General features: G+C 53.7%; 1 protein-coding gene across 3 annotated transcripts in view; it reads right to left on the reverse strand.

The window, feature by feature from the left end:
* The window catches only part of KIAA1671 (KIAA1671 ortholog), a 203,505-nt gene that overhangs the window by 97,362 nt on the left and 84,809 nt on the right, over positions 1–21,334 (reverse strand). The window contains exon 1 of one of the 3 annotated variants that reach the window (XM_053902233.1): positions 11,002–11,318. The exons of the other annotated variants lie outside the window; for them this stretch is intronic. Coding sequence (XP_053758208.1) covers positions 11,002–11,052 — 51 coding nt within the window. The 5' untranslated portion in view covers positions 11,053–11,318. Of the gene's footprint in view, positions 1–11,001; positions 11,319–21,334 lie in introns of those variants that run through there. 3 annotated transcript variants of the gene reach the window in all.

The following is a 21,334-nucleotide window of genomic DNA, read 5'->3' on the forward strand; positions in this document are numbered from 1 at the left end:
AACAGAATAGATCTACAAACATTTTTCCCTCCCTACCTCAGGATTTCTCCATAAAAAATAAAGAGAGGTTTCCTTAAAAAGAAAGCAAGGGGTTTTCTCAAATGAATAATTGGAACCAAATTTCTTGACAACCTTCTCACGCATACCATCACTTCCCCTTTGAGGAAATACTGATATTATGTCCTTTAGGCTCCAAATAAAGATGCCCTCTCATCTCCCACCTCTTCCAGAACTGCCAGGCCTTTGCACCAGCTGGTCCTGCCACCAGAATGTCCATTCCCCGCTGGTCCTGCTCAGGCTTTAAGACCCAGCTCAGGGCCCAGCCCCGAGCAGGCGCTCAGTACACGTGCACAGCAAGCCGACCCTGAGACAAGCCAGTGAGTGCCTTTCAAAGACGAAGTCGCTGGGCCCAGAGTGGGACCAGACCCCAGTATCCTGGCTCCCAGGCTGCCTCCCACGTATCCGTTCTGCCTCAAACATGGAAACCCTATATTTGTTCAGCTTGCAAGTCCCAAATCCAAGTCCCTTTTCAGCTCTGGAAAAGTCCTTTGCCCACCAGTGACAAAAGTGGGCAGCAGGACAGGCACTGACCCACAATTAGTTGTTTACTCATCCATTACTGATGGCCTGAAGCCAGACTTACCACCAAAACACACAAACAAAAAAGGTACAGCTTCTCTCCAGGGACCAGCATCCTAGGATTCAGCAAAATGTACCCACCCCACCCCCCTCCATCGTTTACATCCTACACTATACCCCCTTCTCGATATTGGGCTGAAAGGACCAGGGCCCAGGGGCTGGCCCAGCTTATCCCACCAAGACTGATCCGAGTGGCCTGACTCCTCCTTCCTGGGCACCAGAACTCAGGCTGCGGGAGACCTCGGGGTGCAAAGAGGGACCGTGGGCTCCAGGCGAAAAAGCCCTGCCCCAGAAACCAGGTTCTGATGCCTTCTCTCCATGTGACCTTGGACAAGTCAGGTTTCCCTCAACGACCCGATGCGCAACATGGGGATAATTCAAGCACCTGCCTCTCTGGAGAGGGTTACACACACTCAGGTATGTGGCTGCTTTAAGGAAAGAGCCTAAATGTCCATAACTGACAAACGGATTTATATATAAATGGAATACTACTTGGCAATGAGAAAGAATGAAATCTGGCCATTTGTAGCAACGTGGATGGAACTGGAGGGTATTATGCTAAGTGAAATAAGTCAGGCAGAGAAAGATACCATATGTTTTCACTCACATGCGGATCCTGAGAAACTTAACAGAAGACCAGGGGGGAGGGGCAGGGGGAAAAGAAAAGTTACAGAGAGGGAGGAAGGCAAACCACAAGAGACTCTTAAATACTGGGAACAAACTGAGGGTTGATGGGGGGGTGGGGGAGAGGGGAAAGTGGGTGATGGGCAGGGAGGAGGGCACCTGTTGGGATGAGCACTGGGTGTGGTATGGAAACCAATTTGACAATAAATTATATTAAAAAAAAAAGAAAAAAGAAAACCATGATTACTAACAAAAAAATAAAATAAAACAAAACAAAACAAAAACAAAACAAAACAAGATAAAATAAAATAAAATAAAATAAAATAAAATAAAATAAAATAAAAATTAAAAGTCCACCTCAGAGCTAGGTGATTTGTTAGAACAGGAGCGCCCTCTAGCGTCTCAACCTGGAAATCATTCCGCCAGTCAGGCAGCCAGTTAGCATCCTTCCATCTATACAGTGACTACTACCGCGTGCCAGGTGCTCTCCCTGCTGGTCTCTGCAATGAGATGCTTACATAATCCCCATTGAGAAAGGGGGATTTCTCATCCCCAGAGAGAAAACTGAGGCTCAGAGACATGAAGCCCCTCACTCAGGTCACACAGCAGGGAAGGCTGGATTTAAACTCAGGCCTGTCTGACCCCAAAGCTCCGTTCTTTACTAGATTCATAGAATTGGGAGACTGTGCACAGTAAAAAAAAAAAAACAAAAAAACAAAAAAACAAAACCCAGTCCAATACTTAAGGAGAACCCAGTCCAATACTTCATTATACCAATAGAGAAACTGAGGCCCAGAGAGGGCAAGCAATTGCCTTGGGGTCACACAGCAATCACGCTTGGGACTCCTGGCTCCCAGAAGTGTTTTGCTCACAGGCCCACCCCTCCAGAGCTTCTACCCTGCATTTATCATTCCTTTTGGCCGTCACAGAATTGGCACGCCCCTTCCAAATGCTTGAAGCCCTGGAATGTCTGAAACTCAGCAACGGTTCCTTTGGGATGGCAAGGGCTGCCAGCCTGCAAGCCCTCCATTCAAGAGCAGGGTTCATCTCATCCGGTCAGCACGAAACTCCCAAAGGCATGGGAGTGTGGCTGAGGCCCACCGAGGACCCGGGAAGGGCCCGACGAGCCGGGGGGAGCCACGCACATCACAAGGTTCTCTTTTCCTTTTACGTTGAGGATCCTGCAGACTAACAGGGGGGATGGGATGGTGGTCCTGCCAGGAGGGGCCCTAACAGGGAAGAGTCGGGAACTGTCACCATGATGGATGTGCCCGGTGGATTCTTGTGAACCCTACAATGGGGGTTAGCAGGGCCTGCTTGTGTCTAAAGGCTCTGAGGGCCTCCTAGTGGGGGCTCAGAAATGCCAGGAATTATCTAAGGGGCCAAAAAAATCTCACCACACGGACTTGGTATTTTGACCCTCCCGGGAGGCCCTTTAACATTCCCACTCAGGGGCGTCTGGGTGGCTCAGTTAAGCACCTGACTCTTGATTTCAGCTCAGGTCATGATCTCATGGATCTGTGAGTTCAAGCCCCGAATCGGGCTCCACGCTGACAGCACAGAACCTGCTTGGGATTCTCTCTCTCCCTCTCTCTCTGACCCTCCTCTGCTCTCACTCTCTCAAGATAAATGCATACACTTTAAAAATAAAATAAAATAAAGGTTCCCACCCGAGCATCTCAACGACCATTAGACATGGGCAGGGCAGAAGTTACCGTTCCTGTTGTATAGACAGGGAAAGCGAGGCTGGGGAGAGGATGGGGAACCGTGACAACATGGGGTGTCTGACAGACATTCTTTCCACCCCCCAAGTCCAAAGCCGAGTCCTGATCTGCCTCAGTCGCAAACCCACCCACCTACAGTTTTCCTGAAGAAAGTCAACGGCACCTCTACCCTTCCAACGGCCAGGCCCCAAACCCTCAGTGTCTTCAGGACTCTTCTCCTTCCCTCCCACCCCACATCCAATCCACCAGCAAATCCTGTGGCTCAACTTTCAAAACAGATCCGGAACCTGCCCCCTTCTCCCCACCTCCTCCGCTGCCCCTGGTCTGAGCCACCACCGTCTCCCCCCTGGACACCTGCGGGGGTCCCTCACTGCGCTTCCTCGTCCTGCCTTGGTCCCGCTTCAGTCTGCTCCGTGTGTGGCAACCGGGGGGGCTCCATTCAAAACCACGTCAGGTTGTGTCACTCGAGGTGTCACCCCTCCACGGCTCCGTCACCCTCACAGCACCAGGCAAAGTCCTTCACGTGACCTCCACGACCTTGCTGTCAACTCTGCTCCCCTCACTCACTCTTCGGCAGCCACCCTGGCCTCCCTCCAGATTCACGAAAGCACCTGTGCACACTCGGACCACAGGACCTTGGCACCGGCTGCTGCCTCTTCCCCCAAGCTTCCCTGGCCTATTCCCTCCCCTCTTCCAAAGTCTCTGTCCAAATGTCACCTTCTTAGGTAGGCCCCCCGGTCCCACCCATCCAAGTCCTCCTGAGCCTTCTTACTTGCTTACTTCCTTCTTTCCACAGCACACTCCACCCCCTGACACATTATACATGTTCTTATGTATCATGCCCATTGTTCACTGCCTGAACCCACTGGAATGTTAATCCCTGAGACAGGGATCTTTGACCACATTGTTCACCGATGTATCCCAAGCCCTTCGCTCAGGGCCTGGCACATGTGTTTACCTGAACCGAACTGAGGGCCCATTAGGTGTCTGTGCTGACATCAGTCATCAGCACTTATTCAAGACCTACTACGGGCCAGCTTTGTTTGCATTACTTCACTGAGTCCTCAGGACGCCCCCCCCCGCCAGGAGATGCTGTCATCATCCCCACTCTACGGATGGCAAAGCTGACTTTCTGCGAGGTGAAGGGGTTTGCTCAAAGCCCCACACTCCACTAGGAAGAGGCTCCGTGGGGGCTGGAAGCCGGGAGAGCCTGGCTCCAAGACCCCGTTCTCAGCTCTGCAACTTGGCTTCCTGATCACGGCTTGAGTCAGATGCAAACCTCTCGTGACGCAAGGCGTCCCGTGGCCCAAACCCCAGGCCCAAGCCAAACAGCACAAAAATAGCCAGTTCTTCTATTCTGGCCACAAACACTGCGAAGACAAACCAGGCCTCAGCACACACGGAGGGCGCCAAGATCTGAGACGCAGGAGCTGGTCATGAAAATAACGACAGTAGCAGCAGCGACCGTTGACGGGCTTGTGCTGAGCACCGGGCACCACGTTGGAGCTCACGGGCAGCTCGTCCCACAACACCTGTGACACACTGGGCCGGTCGCGTGGTCCATCGGCCCACGTCCAGTGCCCAACCAGTAGGTGCCAGACACGGTGCCAGCGGCTGGGGACTCAACGGTGAGCAGGACAGGCCGAGGGAAGCCGTGTGCAGTGACCAAGCACATCGGCTTCGACGTCAGGCTTCCCGAGTTCAAAGCCCGGCCCCGCCCTTACGGGCCTTTTAACATCAGGTGGGTACTCAACCTCTTGGAATTTCTGTTTTCTCAAATGTGAAAGGCGACAACACCGACCTCGTGGGGTTGTTCTAAGGATTATCATGATGCCGCCCGTGGGTGGTGGGCCTGGGGGAAAACACGGTTCGTGGGTACCCTTATCTCCTGGACGTGGTGACAAGCTGAGCGAGGGATGTAGCTCAGCAAACAAGCAGCAAGGAAGCCCGAGGGAAAGAACAGCCAATTTAACCACATTTAGACATTTGGACATTTTCCCAATTAAAAAAAAAAAAAAAATCCGGTCATGGAGTCAAGCGAGGGGAGATGAATCTTACCAACCACAAGGGGAAACAAAGTGGTTTCCCTCTCTCATTCCACAGAGACCGAGCCACTGAACCACCAACCCCGGAAGGGGCAGGGGAGGGACCCACAACCAACAGCACAGGGGACCGTCCTGGATCTCGGACTCCATGTCACGTGGCAGCTTCCAGGAGAAGCTGCCGGAAGTGCCATTCTGATAAGCCCCTTAGCTGTGGGTGACACAGACTAGAGGAAGGCGGCCAGCCACGAGGCAGCCTCCAGCCTCTCTGAGCCTGGGAAAGTCTGTGTGTGTTGGGGGGTGGGGGGTGCAGGGCGTCTCTGCCATTATAGCAGAGCCATCCCCATCCCCCAAAAAAAGAACATTTCGAAACAGAGCACCCATTCTGAGTCCAGCCCTGCACCAAGAATACTAATGCCCTTATCACAGTGAATCCTCAGTGGAGCCCGGCTAGGTGGGGCCGACGACTTCCACTTACAGATAGGGAAACTGAGGCCCGGAGTAGTAATGGGACTTGCTTTTTGGTGAAGTCGGGATTCTGAGCCAGGGCTCTCTCTCTCTCTCCAGACCTGCTTGGCCCAGTGCAACACCCTTCTATCATCTTCCACCTTGCAAAGCTTGCTGTGAATAAAAACCGGTAGGCTGGCAAGCTGCCTCAATCCCATGGGCCTCAGTTTCCCCACCAGAGAAACCAGAATAACAGGCTCAGTGAAGTAGTTAAAGCGACACACTGGAGACCTAAGCTCAGATCTGGGCTCTGACAACTCCCAGCTGGGGAACCTTAGATGAGCTGCTTAACCTCTCTGGGCCCTTTTCCCTAAATGCAAAACAAAGGCGATCATGAAATCTACCTATGGGGTTCTGGTGAGGATAGGATGAGACATCCACGAAAGGCACTAAGCCAGGATGTTGTAAATGGTCAGCAGGAATGGTGCTGGCCGTTATTAATTATTATTATTAATTATTACTACCATCAATGCTACTACTGTTGCAATTGACAACCTCGAGCCACACCAGCTTGATGTCAGTGCCCCAAAAAGGCCACCAGCCTTGGGACTGTCTGGCTAAGCTATCCCAGCAACAAAGGAGATTAAGTAACTCAAACAGCCATGGCGGCTCAGTCATCAGCTACAGTTACTAATGATTTGAAACAGAAACAGTTTCCCTCCCCCACGTCCCAGCTGACGCTGGGCTGGTGACAGGGCGGGATGGTGGGGGCCGGCGGTTTCTCCCCCCGCCCCCAGAAAGACCTGTAGCTATGTGATGGACTCGAGACACCAACAGGAAGCCACTGACATCCCATCAACAAATGACAACTTTGCAGAAACCTGCTGCAGCTGACGCCTGGCCCCTAAGAAGCTGACTTTCGAAATAACCTGAAAGGTAAATACACATTTAAGGCTGGAGGGCGCTGGGGATGAGCACCGGGTGATGTGTGGAGGTGCTGAATCACTACATTGTGCACCTGAAGCGAATATCACACTGTATGTTAACCGACTGGAATTTAAATAAAAACTTAAAAAAACATTGAAGGCTGAGAACAACCATCACTAAGTTGTACATATGGTGAAAGCCCCAGGAAGATGGCAAATAGCCAAGGCTGGTGACACGTGCGAATTCTAAGCAGCCGTCAAACAGCACGTTTACAGAGTGTTTTTCAGTGGTGTGGGCAAACGTTCTCGTTATCAGTGGGCACACACAACGATGTGGATATCTAAGCACTCATTCGCGCAGCCTGCAGTCAGCGGGCCCCTGTTATGGGTGAAACTCACAGGCAAAATACAAGGTGGGATCCCGGCTTGGGTCCTGGAACAGAAAAAGGATGTTGGTGGAAAATCGGGTGAAACCTGAATCAGGCACGTTTCTCTCAGCCTTGGGGTTAGTGGACGTCTCAGGCCAGATCACTCTCTGTGGAGGGAGCTTGGGGGGTGGGCGGCCATCCTGTTCAGCATCCCTGGCCTGTACCCACCAGATGCCAGTACCAACCCTCTTCCCTCAGTTGTGACAGTCAAAGGAGGTCATCAGCTCTTGCCAAGTGTCCCCTGAAGGTCAAAACTGCCCGCGGATGGGAACCGGTGGAGTAAAATTGATCATTTAGTTAATAGTACTGAACCAATTGCTTCTTTTGGGTAAATGTATGGTGGTTATGGCAAGACGCGAACATGGGAGGAGATGGGGGGAAGGGTTCAGGAACTCCCCTACTATGTGTGCGACATTTCTATAAATCTAAAAGTATTCTAAAATTAAAAAGTAACTTTAAAACACCAGGGTCATGGGACAATGAATGGGCGGAGGGAAGGTGGATTCGCCTCTATGGCGGGGATGGGGAGAGGCACCCTCTCCCACCCCCCCACCACCCAGAGACACGTGCGATAGTCAGCGGCCAGGTGGTCACTCTCAATCTGATGGTAGGTTCCTGGGAGAGAGGAAGAGCTCGCATTTGCTGAGCAGCGACTTCTAGACCTTCAAGCTAAGAGGGTTCCCAGGGATGGTCCCAACAAGCAAATGAGGAAGGTGACGTGTCCCCACTTCGCAGATGAGGAAGCTGAGGTCCAGTGAGGTCAACTGGCCTGCCCGACGCCAGGCGGCTCTGACACGATCCAGATCTGAAGCCTGAGGGGTTTCCACGTCCCCCAGCTTTCTCAGAAGCTCAACAAGCAAGGGTTTCCAGCTTCGCGTTCCAGACACAGGGCTAATCCTGTTATCCGTGCGCCAGGCTGTCTTTGGTGGGGCGGAGGGAGGGAGATGTGGGTGAGCCGCAAAGCCAGCAGTGAGGACACACGGCGCCTCAATGCTCCAGGACCTGGTCACCCACAGGAGGCAGTGAAGACCAGATCTCTGGGATTCACGCCTGGCAAGACCCTCTAAACCACCTCGTTATGGTTCCGATGGGGAGACTGAGGCCCAGAGAACCAGACTTGCCCCAGGCCACACTGGGAGTTGGGGGCAAAGCCAAGTAAGGAGCCGCATCTCTGTCCACCTGTCCCCCACAGCTGCCCTTGCGAGGCTGACAGCGTCCTCCTCGACGTCCCCCTCACCTCCCACCGGCCAGGCTGAGTTTGTGCTGGTTTCTGGGACCAGTCTCAAGCATGCCTTTCAATCACCCACCCCAGCCCTTCGCACATGCTGTTCCTTCTCCCTGGCACACGCTTCCCCCTGCCCTACCCTAGCATCCACCTACCAGCTCCTACATATTCTTTAGTGTTCAGCTTCCCCGGGAGACTCTCCTGGACCCCCCGACCCCCGACGAGACCGTGTCCCCCACAGCTCTGTGAACCACCCCCTCCTAACACACCTGTGCTGTCTGTCCCAATTCCTTGTGCAGGGCCCGTGACCCCGCAAGGTTCAGGGGCCCTGTCTATAGCTCCAAACCGCACTCGGCGTGTGTCAAGTGAACGTATGCTGATGTGCCCAGAGTCCACACAGAGCTATCAGCTCTGCGTTTCTGATTCTGACACCAATTCCAACGCGTATTTTTTTTTTTTCCAACACCACCAAGCAATTCTCTGACACTAGCTGGGTGTCCTACCATTTCAACTCAGTTCTGACACTATCCGCCTGGAGACAGCATCAGATCCCACGGGTTGGGCTAAGGGCTCGGTCCTGCACGATGGCCTCCCACCCCACTTCAGACGCCGATCACGAGTCCCGGTTCGGTTGCCACCTGGGCTTCTGACAGACTGGCTGTGGACCCGGGGTTCCCATGACCTCCTCCTTGCGTCCAATTGATTTGCAAGAGTGGCTCACAGATCTCAGGGAAACATTTTACTTACGAGATCACCAGCTTATTATGAAAGGATGGAACCAGAGAGCAGCCAGATGGGAGAGGTGCACACGGCAGGGTCTGGGGAAAGGGTGCGATGCTCCCGTGTTCTCTGAGCTAGCCTATACACCTGTCTACAAATCTCCACGTGCCCACCAACCCAGAAGCACCCCCTGTCCTTTTAGGTTTTATATGGAGACTTCATTACATAGGCATGGCTGATTAAATCTGTGGCCGCTGGGGATTATTGTGACCTCCAGCCCCTCTCCCCTCCCTGGAGGTCAGGTGTGGGACTGAGATTTCTAACTTTCTAATCCCATAGTTGGTTCCCCTGGCAACCAGTCCCCATCCTTAGGTGGGGTCCAAAACTCACATCATTAACATAATCTCAGGACACCTTTATTGCCCCCTTATCACTTAGGAAATTCCAGGGTTTTAGGAACTCTGTGCCAGAAACAGGAAGGAAGGCCAAATACGTATTTCTTACTTAAATCACAGTATCACAGGGGCGCCTGGGTGGCTCAGTCGGTTGAGCATCCGACTTTGGCTCAGGTCATGATCTTGGGGTTTGTGGGCTCGAGCCCCGCATCAGGCTCTGCGCTGACAGCTCAGAGCCTGGAGCCTGCTTCGGATTCTGTGCCTCCCTCTCTCTCTGCCCCTCCCCTGCTCTCGCTGTCTCTCTCTCTCAAAAATTTAAAAAAAAATGTTTTTCTGAAAAAAAAAAATCACAATATCACAGCCTCCCTAACAGCAAGCCCAGAGCCTGACACACACTTGGGCACATCAAGGTCATTGGGTCACTGTGGATGACAGATTTCAAAAATACACATGACTATGGGTGACTTATTTTCTTCCTTCATTTATGTCCTTTAGGACTTTTCAAAAGTTTTCTACCACCTCCATATATTATTTTTATAATTAAAAAGACAAAAATAAATCAATAAATATTGCCTTACATTTAAAATATGACAATATTCAGGGGCACCTGGGTGGCTCAGTCAGTTAAGCATCCGACTTCAGCTCAGGTCATGATCTCATGGTTCACGAGTTCGAGCCCCACGTCAGGCTTTGTGCTGACAGCTCAGAGCCTGGAGCCTATTTCGGATTCTGTGTGCATGTGTCTCTCTCTGTCCCTCCTCTGCTCCTGCTCTGTCTCTCTGTCTCTCAAAGAAACATAAACATTAAAAAATATGACAATATTCAAACATCAGTGATCAAAGGATACGGACCAGGAGGGTCTCCTGTTTTTCATCTGCTCCAGGAGCCTGAGGAGGAATACAGACGCTGGGGGAGAGACGGGTGAAGAACAATGTTTCCTAAAGTTGTATTTTTAGGAGCTCCGGAAAATTCCCTGGGTGAGAAGGCATCTGAAGTATTTGCAAACATTCAGCAGGGGGAAAAATAATATTTCCCAAGTCTTTCCCTCCTGGGCGTTTTCAACCTGGTGGCAAGCGTTCTAGAAAACTCCAAGACCCACTCATGACAATTCCCTGCTAAGCCCCTCTGTTCACAGAGCCCTGGTGAATGTCACTCAACCCGCCATCGCCTACCACCCACCCCTTAGTTGCACAGATGAGGAAACACAGGCCCAGAGAGGGAAGCAACGTTTCTGGGCACACACAGCCCGGTCAGTTTCAGTGTCAGAAGATCCGAAAAAGCACTTGGTACCCCACAAAGCACTTCCGCAGGGTTCCCCGACTTTGGTATTTCACCAGAAAAAAAAGTTGTGGGTTTTTTTCTTCCCCCTTTGTTATACAGAGGAGAGAACGCAATGAAAGGATTCTAACTTTTTACCCTTGCTTACAAAGTTCCTTGAAAGGAGACCGAAATCTGTTCTTTTCATCATAAAAGACAGGATGTTTTCACCCACAGAGGCAAGAGGGATATAATTTCAGAAAAAAGAATAGTCCTTTAAATCAAAGAAATGTCACTTTCTGAAAACCTCACTAGTGCTGTCCCTGTTTTTCTGGTTTCCCTGAGGACCAGAGGGGAGGCCACTGGTGCCCGGCCCTGGGGAACCAGTGATCACGAGACTCTGGACTCAGTGCTCTTCAAACCCCCATCCCTTTCCCCAACGCTCCCTCCTCCGTGAAAACAGCCACCATTTCTTAAGACAACAGAGACACTGCTGGGCAGACAGAGCCCAAGACCAACTTGGTCTGAGGCGGGAGAGAAAAAGAAAAGTCCGAGTCCGGGCGGCCACACTCACCCAGAGGTACTGCAAGAGTTTCAGGAGGCTGGGACAGTAATAATACTCCATTTCAGACGCCCGGGGTTATGCTGCCAGCACTGTGTGCGCTTCCAGTTTTTCTCCGGAGGGGGCGGCTCTTCCCGCTCGGCTGGTCACGCCGGAGTCAAGTTCAAGGCGGCATGAATCATTCAGAGGCCGGCTGACAGCCAGGACACCGGCCAGACGGCCCCGCTAATGGCCACAGCCACCTCTGGGGTGGGGATGTCACTGCTCAGTCCCGTGAGCCCCGCCTGGAACATCTCCGGTGGCTCGTCCAGGGGGGCGGGCCCAGGGGCAACTCCTCCCAAACCCAGCTGCAGGGTCGAGGGGGGGAGGGGGAGGACCCCGGCGCCCTCCCCGCTCTCCGGGTGCTCAGCCATGAGGCAGGAAGAGACAGGGTGTGCCTGTGTGCGTGCACCTCTCCGTGTATGAGTGTAATTGTGTGTGTCTGAGTGTGTTTTACGAAAGGGCGTGTTTGTGCTTGTGTGTGTGCACGTGCGTGAGCGTCTGAGTGAGTGAATGTGCGAGTACAAGCGTGTGTGGTTCTTCCCCGGCAGACCACACAGTGAGGGGGAGCTCCCCCACCCAGCTCCTCACACGGAAAGGAAATAAATCAGCTCAGATGGATCCCATCAGTTGACATCCACAGCCCCTCCTGGCTCCGATCAAGTTCCTTCTGACTCAACAAAGCTTCTCGCAGTGGAAGGAGGGCCTGGTTGTCCCCATTTTACGGGAGGGGAAAACTGAGGCCCAGAGAAGGCTAGAGACTTGGTCAAGGCTACACGAGTTGGAAACCGAGCCAAACCTGGAACCTGGGCTTCCCAAACATGAGTTCTGGGTTCTGTCCTTTTTGTGGGCAGTCAGGACTGCTGAGGGAAGGAAAGACCAGCTCCCAGAGTCGCCATCTGCCAGCTGCGTGACGTGGGGGTGTGGGAGAAGCATCCATTTGCAGAGATTAAAAATGCAAATTATAGCACCTCTAAGGCCCTCCCGGGGGACCCTTCTTGGATGTTTCCTCTCAAAGAGGCTGATGGTGGCAAGTCTCTCCACCTCCCTGAGCCTCGGTTACCCCTTCTGTAAAATGGGATGGATGATCCCCACCTTCCAGAGTTCTGCAAATTCAGTGAGGTACAATGATACCAAAACCTCGCGTCTCATTCCCACAGCATTTCCACGGGAGAGGCGTTATCATCTCCGCCAGCCAGATGAGGAAACCGAGGCTCCCAAAGGCAAAAGGCAGTTGCCCCAGGTGAGTGGGGCAACCAAGCCGTGAGGCAGACCCAGAGCCCCCTGCTCCAGACCACCTGCCGGCCTAGGCCCGGACCAGAGACGGGCACACACAGTGAGCCCTCCACACAGGAGCCAGGCCTGAGGCCTCTCCTTGGAGGGTGGGGGCGTAGTGCTGGGCAGAGGCGTTGGCTCAGAGCCAGGCTCCCACCCCCCAGACCCCTGGGCCCATCTGCACCCACACCAGCCCCACAACCCAGTGCTGGGCCGAGCGGCTGACAGGAAGCTCATCTGAACGCCACAGGGGAGAGCTGAGCTCAGCAGCTGAGGAGAACGTGGGGTGAACTTCAAAGCTCTTCAAAGGCAAGCCCGTGGCTTCACAAGTTCTTGACATCCCACATCCGGCAGGCAGCGCTCACTGCCCGCCTGACAGTCAGTCAAGGGCCGGTCCCTCCTTCCCGGAGGGTGCAGGGGAAGGTAGGGCCCGTGTCCCCGCTCGCTGACCGACTGGCTGATGGTACAGGCACAGAGCCGCATCCTGACAGCACAACCAGGGGACAGGGCCCCGCTCGCTGGCTAACGGCCCAGTTGGAGACCGGATCCCCGCTGGCCGTACAGCTAGGGTGTGTGTGGCGTACTGAGGGACTGAACGACAGTCAAGCCTGAGGGGCTAACAGAACAGGGGGACAGGTGGCCCTTGCCTAGTGACACGCTGACTGACTACCCACCAGCCCCGCGAGGGGAGGCTATTCCTATGCAGTCTCCAACTGGCCCGACAAGGATGAGGACCCAGAGGGAAGAGGGTGGGACGGGGCAGAGGGGATGACAGAGACAGGGATGGGGCGGTGACGGGGGAAGCACGGTTCCTGAGAGCAAAGCCTATCTGGTGAAGAAGGGGCATGGCGGGAGAGGAGAGGAGAGGAGCGCAAAGAAAGAGGGAGGAAGCGAGGAGACCGATGGCCCGAGAGGGGCAAGGAGACCGTCAGGGACGAGACAACAGAGCACAGCTGGGGAGAGAGCGGGGACAGAGACAACGAAGACAGGGGCAGGGGTGGGAGGAATAAAAAGTGAAAAAGCCAGGGGCGCCTGGGTGGCTGGCTCAGTCGGTTAAGGGACCGGGCTCTGGGCTTTAGGTCAGGTCATGATCTCACGGTTCATGGGTTCGAGCCCTGCGTTGGACTCTGCACTGACAGCACGGAGCCTGCTTATGATTGTCTCTCTCTCTCCCTCCCTCTCTCTGCCCTTCCCCTGCTCTCTCTTTCTCTCTCTCTCTCTCAAAATAAATAAACAAACTTCAAAAAAAAAAAAAAAAGTGAAAAAGCCAGACCAGCAAGTCCAAGATGGGAGTCAGGGCTGACCCAGGACCAGGCTGGTGGGGGGTGGATGGCCACCAAAGTTGGAACACCACAAAGCCCCAACCCAGAGATGGTCACAGTCACCAGGGCATGCCCCCTGGAGCAGCGCCCCCTCTCCAGGCTGGAAGTGACCTCCACCTAGTCTGCGTCAGTCCCTAGTATGGGACTGATCTCCACCTGGCAGGGAAGCCACCTGCATACATGTGACAAAGGCACCCCCCCACACATACACATGCACACATACCTTGAATGCCTTCCTATCCCTGGCTCCCATCCCCCCAGCTCCAGGCCCCTGCCTGCCTTTCACCACTCGACCCTACACCAGCCCCTCCCCCACCTGGTGAGTCATGTGCCCACAGGGCCTTTGCTTGTGCTGTTCCTGAGTCAGAAGCAATCTTTCTCCCCGCAGAGGGTTGAAGGTGGCCCCTGCAAAAAAGATATGCCCGCCCAGAACCCATAAATGTGACCTTGTTTAGAAAAAGGACTTTGCAGACGTAATCAGGTTAAAGGTCTGCAGATGAGACCATGCTGGATGACCCGGGCAAGGCCCTAAATCTAACACGTATCCCTAAAAGAGAGGAACAGAAGTTGCAGCCTTGGGGAAGGTCATGATGTAAGAACAGAGTCACAGACTGGAGCCACCAACTGCTGGAAGAGACCAGGAAGGAGCCTCCCTTAGGAAGGAGCCTCCCTTAGAATCTTCCCGGAGGGAGCCTGGCCCTGCCGATGCCTGGATTTCAGACTTCTGGCCTCCAGAGCTGCGAGGGAGCAAGTTTCTATTGTTTTTGAGCCACTGAGTATGTGGTGGTTCGTTGGGGGTCCTGGAGAATGAGTATACTCCCCCCTCCCCTGTCACCTGGTTCCCTCCCGCTCACGTTGACCCCAAAGCTTCAGATGGAACCGTCCTGCCCCTCCCGGTAGCCCCCAGCCCGGGCAAAAGGCGGGCCCCCAGACACAGCGTCCCAGAGTGCCTCTTCTGGCAGAACTTTCTGCTTCTCTGCCATCCCTCCTCCAATCCCTCGTCCCCGGGAGCCCACCCCTGGACAGCCTGTCTCCCCCCGTCCAGGAGCAACATCCGGCCAAAGCAGGTCCCAGGGCAACTTTTACTAACGTCGTTCGTTCATCCAAGAACAGACGGATGGTACCACAACCATGTAAGACCTCCGGAGAGATCGGCACTTGGCAGAAATCACCCACAAGGGGCGGGGGCTTAAACTTGCCGTTGGCATTCGGGAAGGAAGGGACTGAAAAGTGGCAGCCCCCTGGGCACGGTCTGGGTGTTGGGGTTTCTGGCGGGGGAGGGAAGGCAGGGGCTCCGCGCTCTCTTACTTGGACGAGTTGCCAGCGTCCGTGCATCTGAGGAGCCACGTGCAGCCATGCTGAGCTGCGGCTTGTCTAGGAACACGGGACTGCCTGGCCCACCGGGCCGGCATTCCTGTGCGGACGGGGCAGAACCACGTGGTGCTGCCCGGGGACCAGAGCGGCCACGTGCCTCCTGCTCCCTGCAACCCAGGCCTGGACCAGGCCCCGGCCCTCACAGGCATCCGGATCTGTGATCCCGTAGGAGCCCGGGCAGCCCAGTCACCCATCGCACGCTCCCCGTGTGCCTGTGGTGTCCAGGCCCTGGGCCGGACACGGATGAAGCCGATGTGGCCACCACCCGAGACGCTAGAAGGGCCTGCTTGCCCCACAAGCCTGTCGTCCCTCAGGGTCCACGGGCTTGGCCTTCGATGCCCTTACCCATACGGCCTCCACGTACTGCCCCAGCCAAACCCGTTCCTCAAGCACGTGTGGACCCTCAGCCTCCCGGCCTTTGCTCAGACAGCGTCCTCGGCCAGGAATGCCCATGCCAGCCTTGGAAGTGCAACCATCTGTCGAGCCCAATGCAAACAGCGTGTTTCCAGGAAGCCCTCCGAGCAAGCAGGAGTCACTGAGTCCCCTCTCTGAGTGTGTCAGGGTGCTCGGTGGGATGGGAGCCTATCTCCCCCACAGGGCTCTGGGCTCCCCACAGGCAGGGCCTTGGCCCACAGCCCAGCGCTTAGTAGGTGCTCTGTAACCATTTCCCGAAGGGCTGGGAATTTCCACTGCTCCCAGCACTAGACCTGCTGACGAAGAAATCACACGTGCCTCTGTGCCCATAACACACCGAGGGCGGACCTACTGCGTGCCCGGCACCCTGTCAGCCACCAAAAAAGGGACCCACAGACAGGCGCCTGGGGGCTCAGTGGGTTAAGTGTCTGACTCTTGGTTCCGGCTCCGATCGTGATCTCACGGTTTGTGGTTTCAAGCCCTGTGTTGCTGGGATTCCCTCTCTCCCTCTCTCTGCCCCTCCCCCGCTCATGCGTCTGCATGCACGCGCACGTTCTCTCTCAAAACAGATAAACTTAAAAAAAAAAAAAAAAAGGGACTCACAGAAGCCATACACATGCCCCTGTGCTCCTGAAGTTGACAACCTCTGAAAGCAGCGGGGCACAGACAGGGCGGAAGGCTATCCAAGGGGGAAACTGAGAGCCAGGAAGGAGGTAGCAGGTCTCACAGAGGCAGCCCAGGGTGCCAGTGAAGGGCGTAGGTGCTGCAGGCAGACAAGCCTGTGTTCAAATCCTCATCCCAGCAGTAGCTAGCTATGTGATACTGAGCTGGTTATTTAATCTCGCCGAGCCCTGGCTCCCAAGTATAAAATAGGGGTGATGACGGTGGCTGCCCCTGAGCATCACTGGGAGGAGGAAATGAGGTACTATGTGTAAAGTGCTCAGGGGCTCTCAGCAGGGGCTCAAAGCACCTTGGCTGCGATTGGCTAGCGGCATATTAGGTTCAGTCACCCTGGCTGGCAGGAAGCCAGCAGGACCCCAAGCTGGGGTTGGCTCATCAGGTTATGGGCTTATCTCCCCCCTCCCCACAAAAAGCACCTCAGAGAACCTCTGGCCAGAGCAGAGCCAACCCACAGGCCATTATCAACTGCAGGACTTTCGAAAACATTTAAAGCACACACCTGGGGAGCAGGAGGTAGAAGGCAGAACAAGTTTTCATCCCTTCCCACCCAGCCTGACCCGGCAACGGCCCCTCATGCCCCAGTGGGTTCCGTCCACCACATGGAGGGGCACACAGGGTTGGGAAAGGCAGGGGAGACACCCACGGATGGGAAGGAGCCGGCCCAACACAAAGGACCAAAGCACTGATGCATGCTGGGGCGTCTGGGTGGCTCAGTCGGTTAAGCGTCCGACTTGGGCTCAGGTCATGATCTCACAGTCCCATGAATTTGAGCCCCGTGTCGGGCTCTGTGCTGACAGCTCAGAGCCTGGAGCCTGCTTCAGATTCTGTGTCTCCCTCCCCTGCTCGTTCTCTCTCTCTCTCTCTCTCTCTCTCAAAAATGAACATTAAAAAAAAAAAAAAAAGCACCGATACATGTTCTAAGATGGCTAAGAACGCGCTGCCCAGGGAAAGAGGCCAGATGCAAAGACCACGCGCTGTGCACGATTCCACTGATAGGAAATGTCCAGAAAAGGCAAAACTGTAGAGACACAGGGTAGGTCAGTGGTTGGTGAGGGGGGGTGGTGGGCGGAGAGTGGAGGATGACTGCTAATGGGTAGGAGGTTTCTTTCTGGGTGATGAAAAGGTTCTGGAATTCGTGGCACTGGCTGTACACCTTTGTAAACTTGCTAAAAATTATTAAATTACAGAGTTAAAATGAGTGAATTTCATGGTATGCAAATTATATTCCAATAAGCTTTTGGAAAAGGAGGAGAAAAAATAAGAAAAAAGAGGTGAGGGAGGATGGAGAGGAGGAGGAGGGAGAACAACAAAGGACTGAGGGAAGAAGTTACAGGCAGAGAGGGCGTCCGGCTGGCTCAGTAGGTTAAGCGACTACCTCTTGATTTCGGCTCAGGTCATGATCTCACGGTTTGTGAGTTCGAGCCCCGCATCGGGCTCACTGCTGACAGTGCAGAGCCTGCTTGGGATTCTCTCCTTCTGCTCCTCTCTCGGCCCCTCCTGTGCTCTCTCTGTCTCTCAAAATAAGTAAAATAAACTTAAATAAATAAATAAATAAATAAATAAATAAAACACAGAAGTCACAGCCAGAGAAAAATCCCCAAGGTGGGCACATGTGAGCCCAGAGGCCCCTAGACCCCAGCTGAAGAGCCCCCTCCCCACTAATTCATGGAGCCTTGCTTGAGCACCTGCAGGGAGAAGGGTCAAGAAGCTGTGTCGAGCAGCGACTTGAACTCAGACAAGCCTGCGTGCCAACCCTAAGCCCGATCCTGCCCGCAGCATCATCCTGGACAACCTGTGTCTCCTCTCGGCACCTCAGTTTCTTCAGCTGTAACGCGAGGCTGATAATAATTTCCTCCCTCGTGGGGCTCTTGTGAGGATGAGACCAGGTGGTGTCAGACCGCAAGGGCGCAGCCACTGGATGCCTTGAGGATTCATTGTAGAGCAGAGGGGACACCGAGTCAGCCTGAGTGAAACGGGATCCTTGCCTTCAGGGAGCGCATGGTCTATGGGAGAAAACCACTACAGCACTGGGGGGGCTAGAGGGCCAGGAATTCACCGCAAAGGATGCAACCCAGGAGGGCTTCTCAGGAGAGGTGGCATGGAACCAAAGTCAATTGAAATATGACCAAATGTTCCTCTTCTCAAGGGACCCTGTGTTCAATTAGAAGATTTAGCATCTCTGGAAATACGTCTGCTCAAGTCAGAAATGCCATTTCTATATTCACAGGGCTGTCATCACGGGCTGCCCATCCCCCAGACACACACATTTGCCACACTCCTTTTAGAAATAAAATAAAAACAGAATTTTTTCCCCACCAAGTAATTCCTTCAGAAGAGAAACATCATAAGTAAAGACAAACGGCGCAGCTGGGGCTGTGCAGGCTGAAGGAGAATGTCCCCACCTCAGCCCAGGAACTCCATACAAGGCTTGTAAAATAGAAACTGTAAGGGGACCTAATGGGGAAAGGAGCTGAGTGACACGTGTACCAAAATCAGTGGCATGTGTTGAAAAGAAAATCCAAATGGTCACAGAAGACTTGGCTTCTTCAGAGCAAAGGCCCTAATGCAAAAGGCGGGGTAAAAATGAATAATAAAACAATGTTGGAACTAGATCACCTCCGTCTCGCCCTCTGGTGGTAGCCTTTGAGTACTGCCCGAGGAAAATGGTGACTTTTTGTTTTGTTTAAAAATTTTTTTTTTTATTTATTTTTGAGACAGAGAGAGACAGAGCATGAACAGGGGAGGGACAGAGAGAGGGAGACACAGAATCTGAAACAGTCTCCAGGCTCTGAGCTGTCAGCACAGAGCCCGACGCGGGGCTCGAACACACGGACCGTGAGATCATGACGCCAGCTGAAGTCGGCCGCTCAACCGACTGAGCCACCCAGGCGCCCCGTGACTTTTTGTTTTTTATGTTGTTGTTGTTGTTTTGTTGTTGTTGTTTGGCCTTAAATGGTGCCTTTTTTAATGTTAGGAGGATGGGGAGTGGTGGGGGACCAGGAACAAGGGACAGGGCCAGGGATGCGAGGAGGAGGCTGGAACTGAGAAATTGCACTGGAAAACCCTCTGGAGGACACTCGGGTCACTTCTGATGCCCCCCGAATGTGGAGGTTTCCAGAAGAGTCCAACAGCCCTGGACTGAGTCCCACCTGTCACCCCGCCCACCGTATGAGCCTGAGCCAAGCCACCTCACTTCCCTAAGCTTCACTGAGGTGATGTGTGTGAAACAAAATTGCCAATTCCCAGCGGGTTAACTGAAGGCAGCTGAGTGTGGCCTGACCCACCCACCCACCTTCACCAGTACCTCTATCAAAATTAAAAAAGAAAAAAATGTTGATTCTTTTTTTTTTTTTTCCTGCTCCAACACATAAAAATGGTGAGATTTTGGGCACCTGGCTGGCATGGTAGGCAGAGCATGCAACTCTTGATCTCAGGGTTGTGAGTTCGAGCCCCACACTGGGTGTGGGGATTACTTAAAAATAAAATCTTAAAAAAATAAAATAAGGGATGCCTGGGTGGCTCAATTGGTTGAGCGTCCGACTTTGGCTGAGATCATGATCTCATGGGTCGTGAGTTCGGGCCCCGCATCGGGCTCTGTGCTGACAGTGTGCAGCCTGCTTTGGATCCTCTGTCCCCCCTCTCTCTGCCCCTCCCCGATGCGTGTGCACATGCTCTCTCTCTCTCTCTCTCAAAAATAAACAAACATTTAAGAAAACAAAATGAAATAAAAACAAGTTTCGATTTCTAAAACAATGGTGAGATGTCACATGAAGATTAAGATCACGCATTGTGCCTGAAACACTGGACAGAGGGCAGGGACAGGCTGGAATAGGCAGCCGTGCATACTCCTATCTCCCCGTTTGTCACTAAATCTCCGTCCCTGCCTGCTGCCTGCAGCTCCTGAGGCAGAATGTAGACAAGAGCGCCTGTAAACCTGGACTCAGAAGCCCTGAGGTGGCCCCTGAGCTGGGCATTTAGCAATCACCAGACCTCTGAGGCGGGGGGAGAGGGACTCGGTCCGGGGAACTCTGGCCCCTGCCTCCTCCCCGCCCCGTTATTCAGTTCTCCATTTTTCCTCTAAGCCCTTCTCTCTGCTCAGTGATGGAGGGTCCTCCCTGAGAGCACGGGGGTACCCCCCCCCCACAGTATGTGGCGAGCATAACAAATCAGGGCTGCAACACAGGCCATCAAGCCCAGCTCAGCCTGGGCCCTCTGCCTGGTGGCCCCTCCCGCCTCTCCCCACCGGGCCGACTTCTCCCCTTCGAGACCCAGTTTTGCTTATACCTTGAGCCCTCTCTCACAACCAGGCCAGGGGACTCCTCCCCGGGTAGGTCTCTCTCTTGACTCTCCCACCCACCCACTCACTCCTTCAGCAAACTGAGCATCAGGTTTGCACGGTCAACGCGGAAGTGAACAAACGAATCAACAGCTCTGCGATCCTGCAATTCGTCAGAAAGTGCAGAGACAGGTTAGAATTTTGAGGACATCAAAGCCGCAAGTGGCGGGGAGGGTTCACAGCAGCCAAAAGAAGTGGAAAGAAACCAAGCGGCCACCAACCGCCACACGGATCACCGAAATGTGGTCTGTCCAGACAGTGCGGCCTGATTCAGCCATAAAAAGGAATGGAAATCCGACCCATGCTCCGGCGTGGCTGGGGATTGATTCCTAAGGGAGCTTGGTTTCTTTGAGGGGGGCAATGACTGGAAAACATGCTGCAGGTGAAAGAAGCCAGACACAAAAGCACAAATTCTGGATGGTCCCATTTATCTGAGGTTCCGAGAACAGGTAAATTCATAGACAGAAAACGGAACGGCATTTGCCTAGGGCTGGGAGGAGGGGAGATGAGGGAGGTGGGGAGGGGGGGCAGCGAATGGGTGCAGCTTCCTTTTGAGAGCGAGGACAATGTTCTCAAGGGACTGTGCTGATGGTCTCACAAACCCGTGAATGTACGAAAACCCACTGACTTGTACATTTTCAAAGAACGAATTGCATGACGTGCGAATTATATTTCAATAAAGGTGCTATGTTTAAAAAAAGCAAATCAAGGGGCACCTGGGCGGCTCAGTCGGTTGAGTGTCCGACTTCCGCTCAGGTCACGATCTCACGGTTTGTGAGTTCGAGCCCTGTGTTGGGCTCTGTGCTGCCAGCTCAGAGTCTGGAGCCTGTTTCAGATTCTGTGTGTGTCTCTCTCTCTCTGCCCCTCCCCCTCTCACACTCTGTCTCTCTCTAGCTCTCTCAAA

This window comes from Panthera pardus, unplaced genomic scaffold (genome assembly GCF_024362965.1).
Source record: "Panthera pardus isolate Hobbes unplaced genomic scaffold, ASM2436296v1 HiC_scaffold_15, whole genome shotgun sequence".
Taxonomy (NCBI): Eukaryota; Metazoa; Chordata; class Mammalia; order Carnivora; family Felidae; genus Panthera; species Panthera pardus.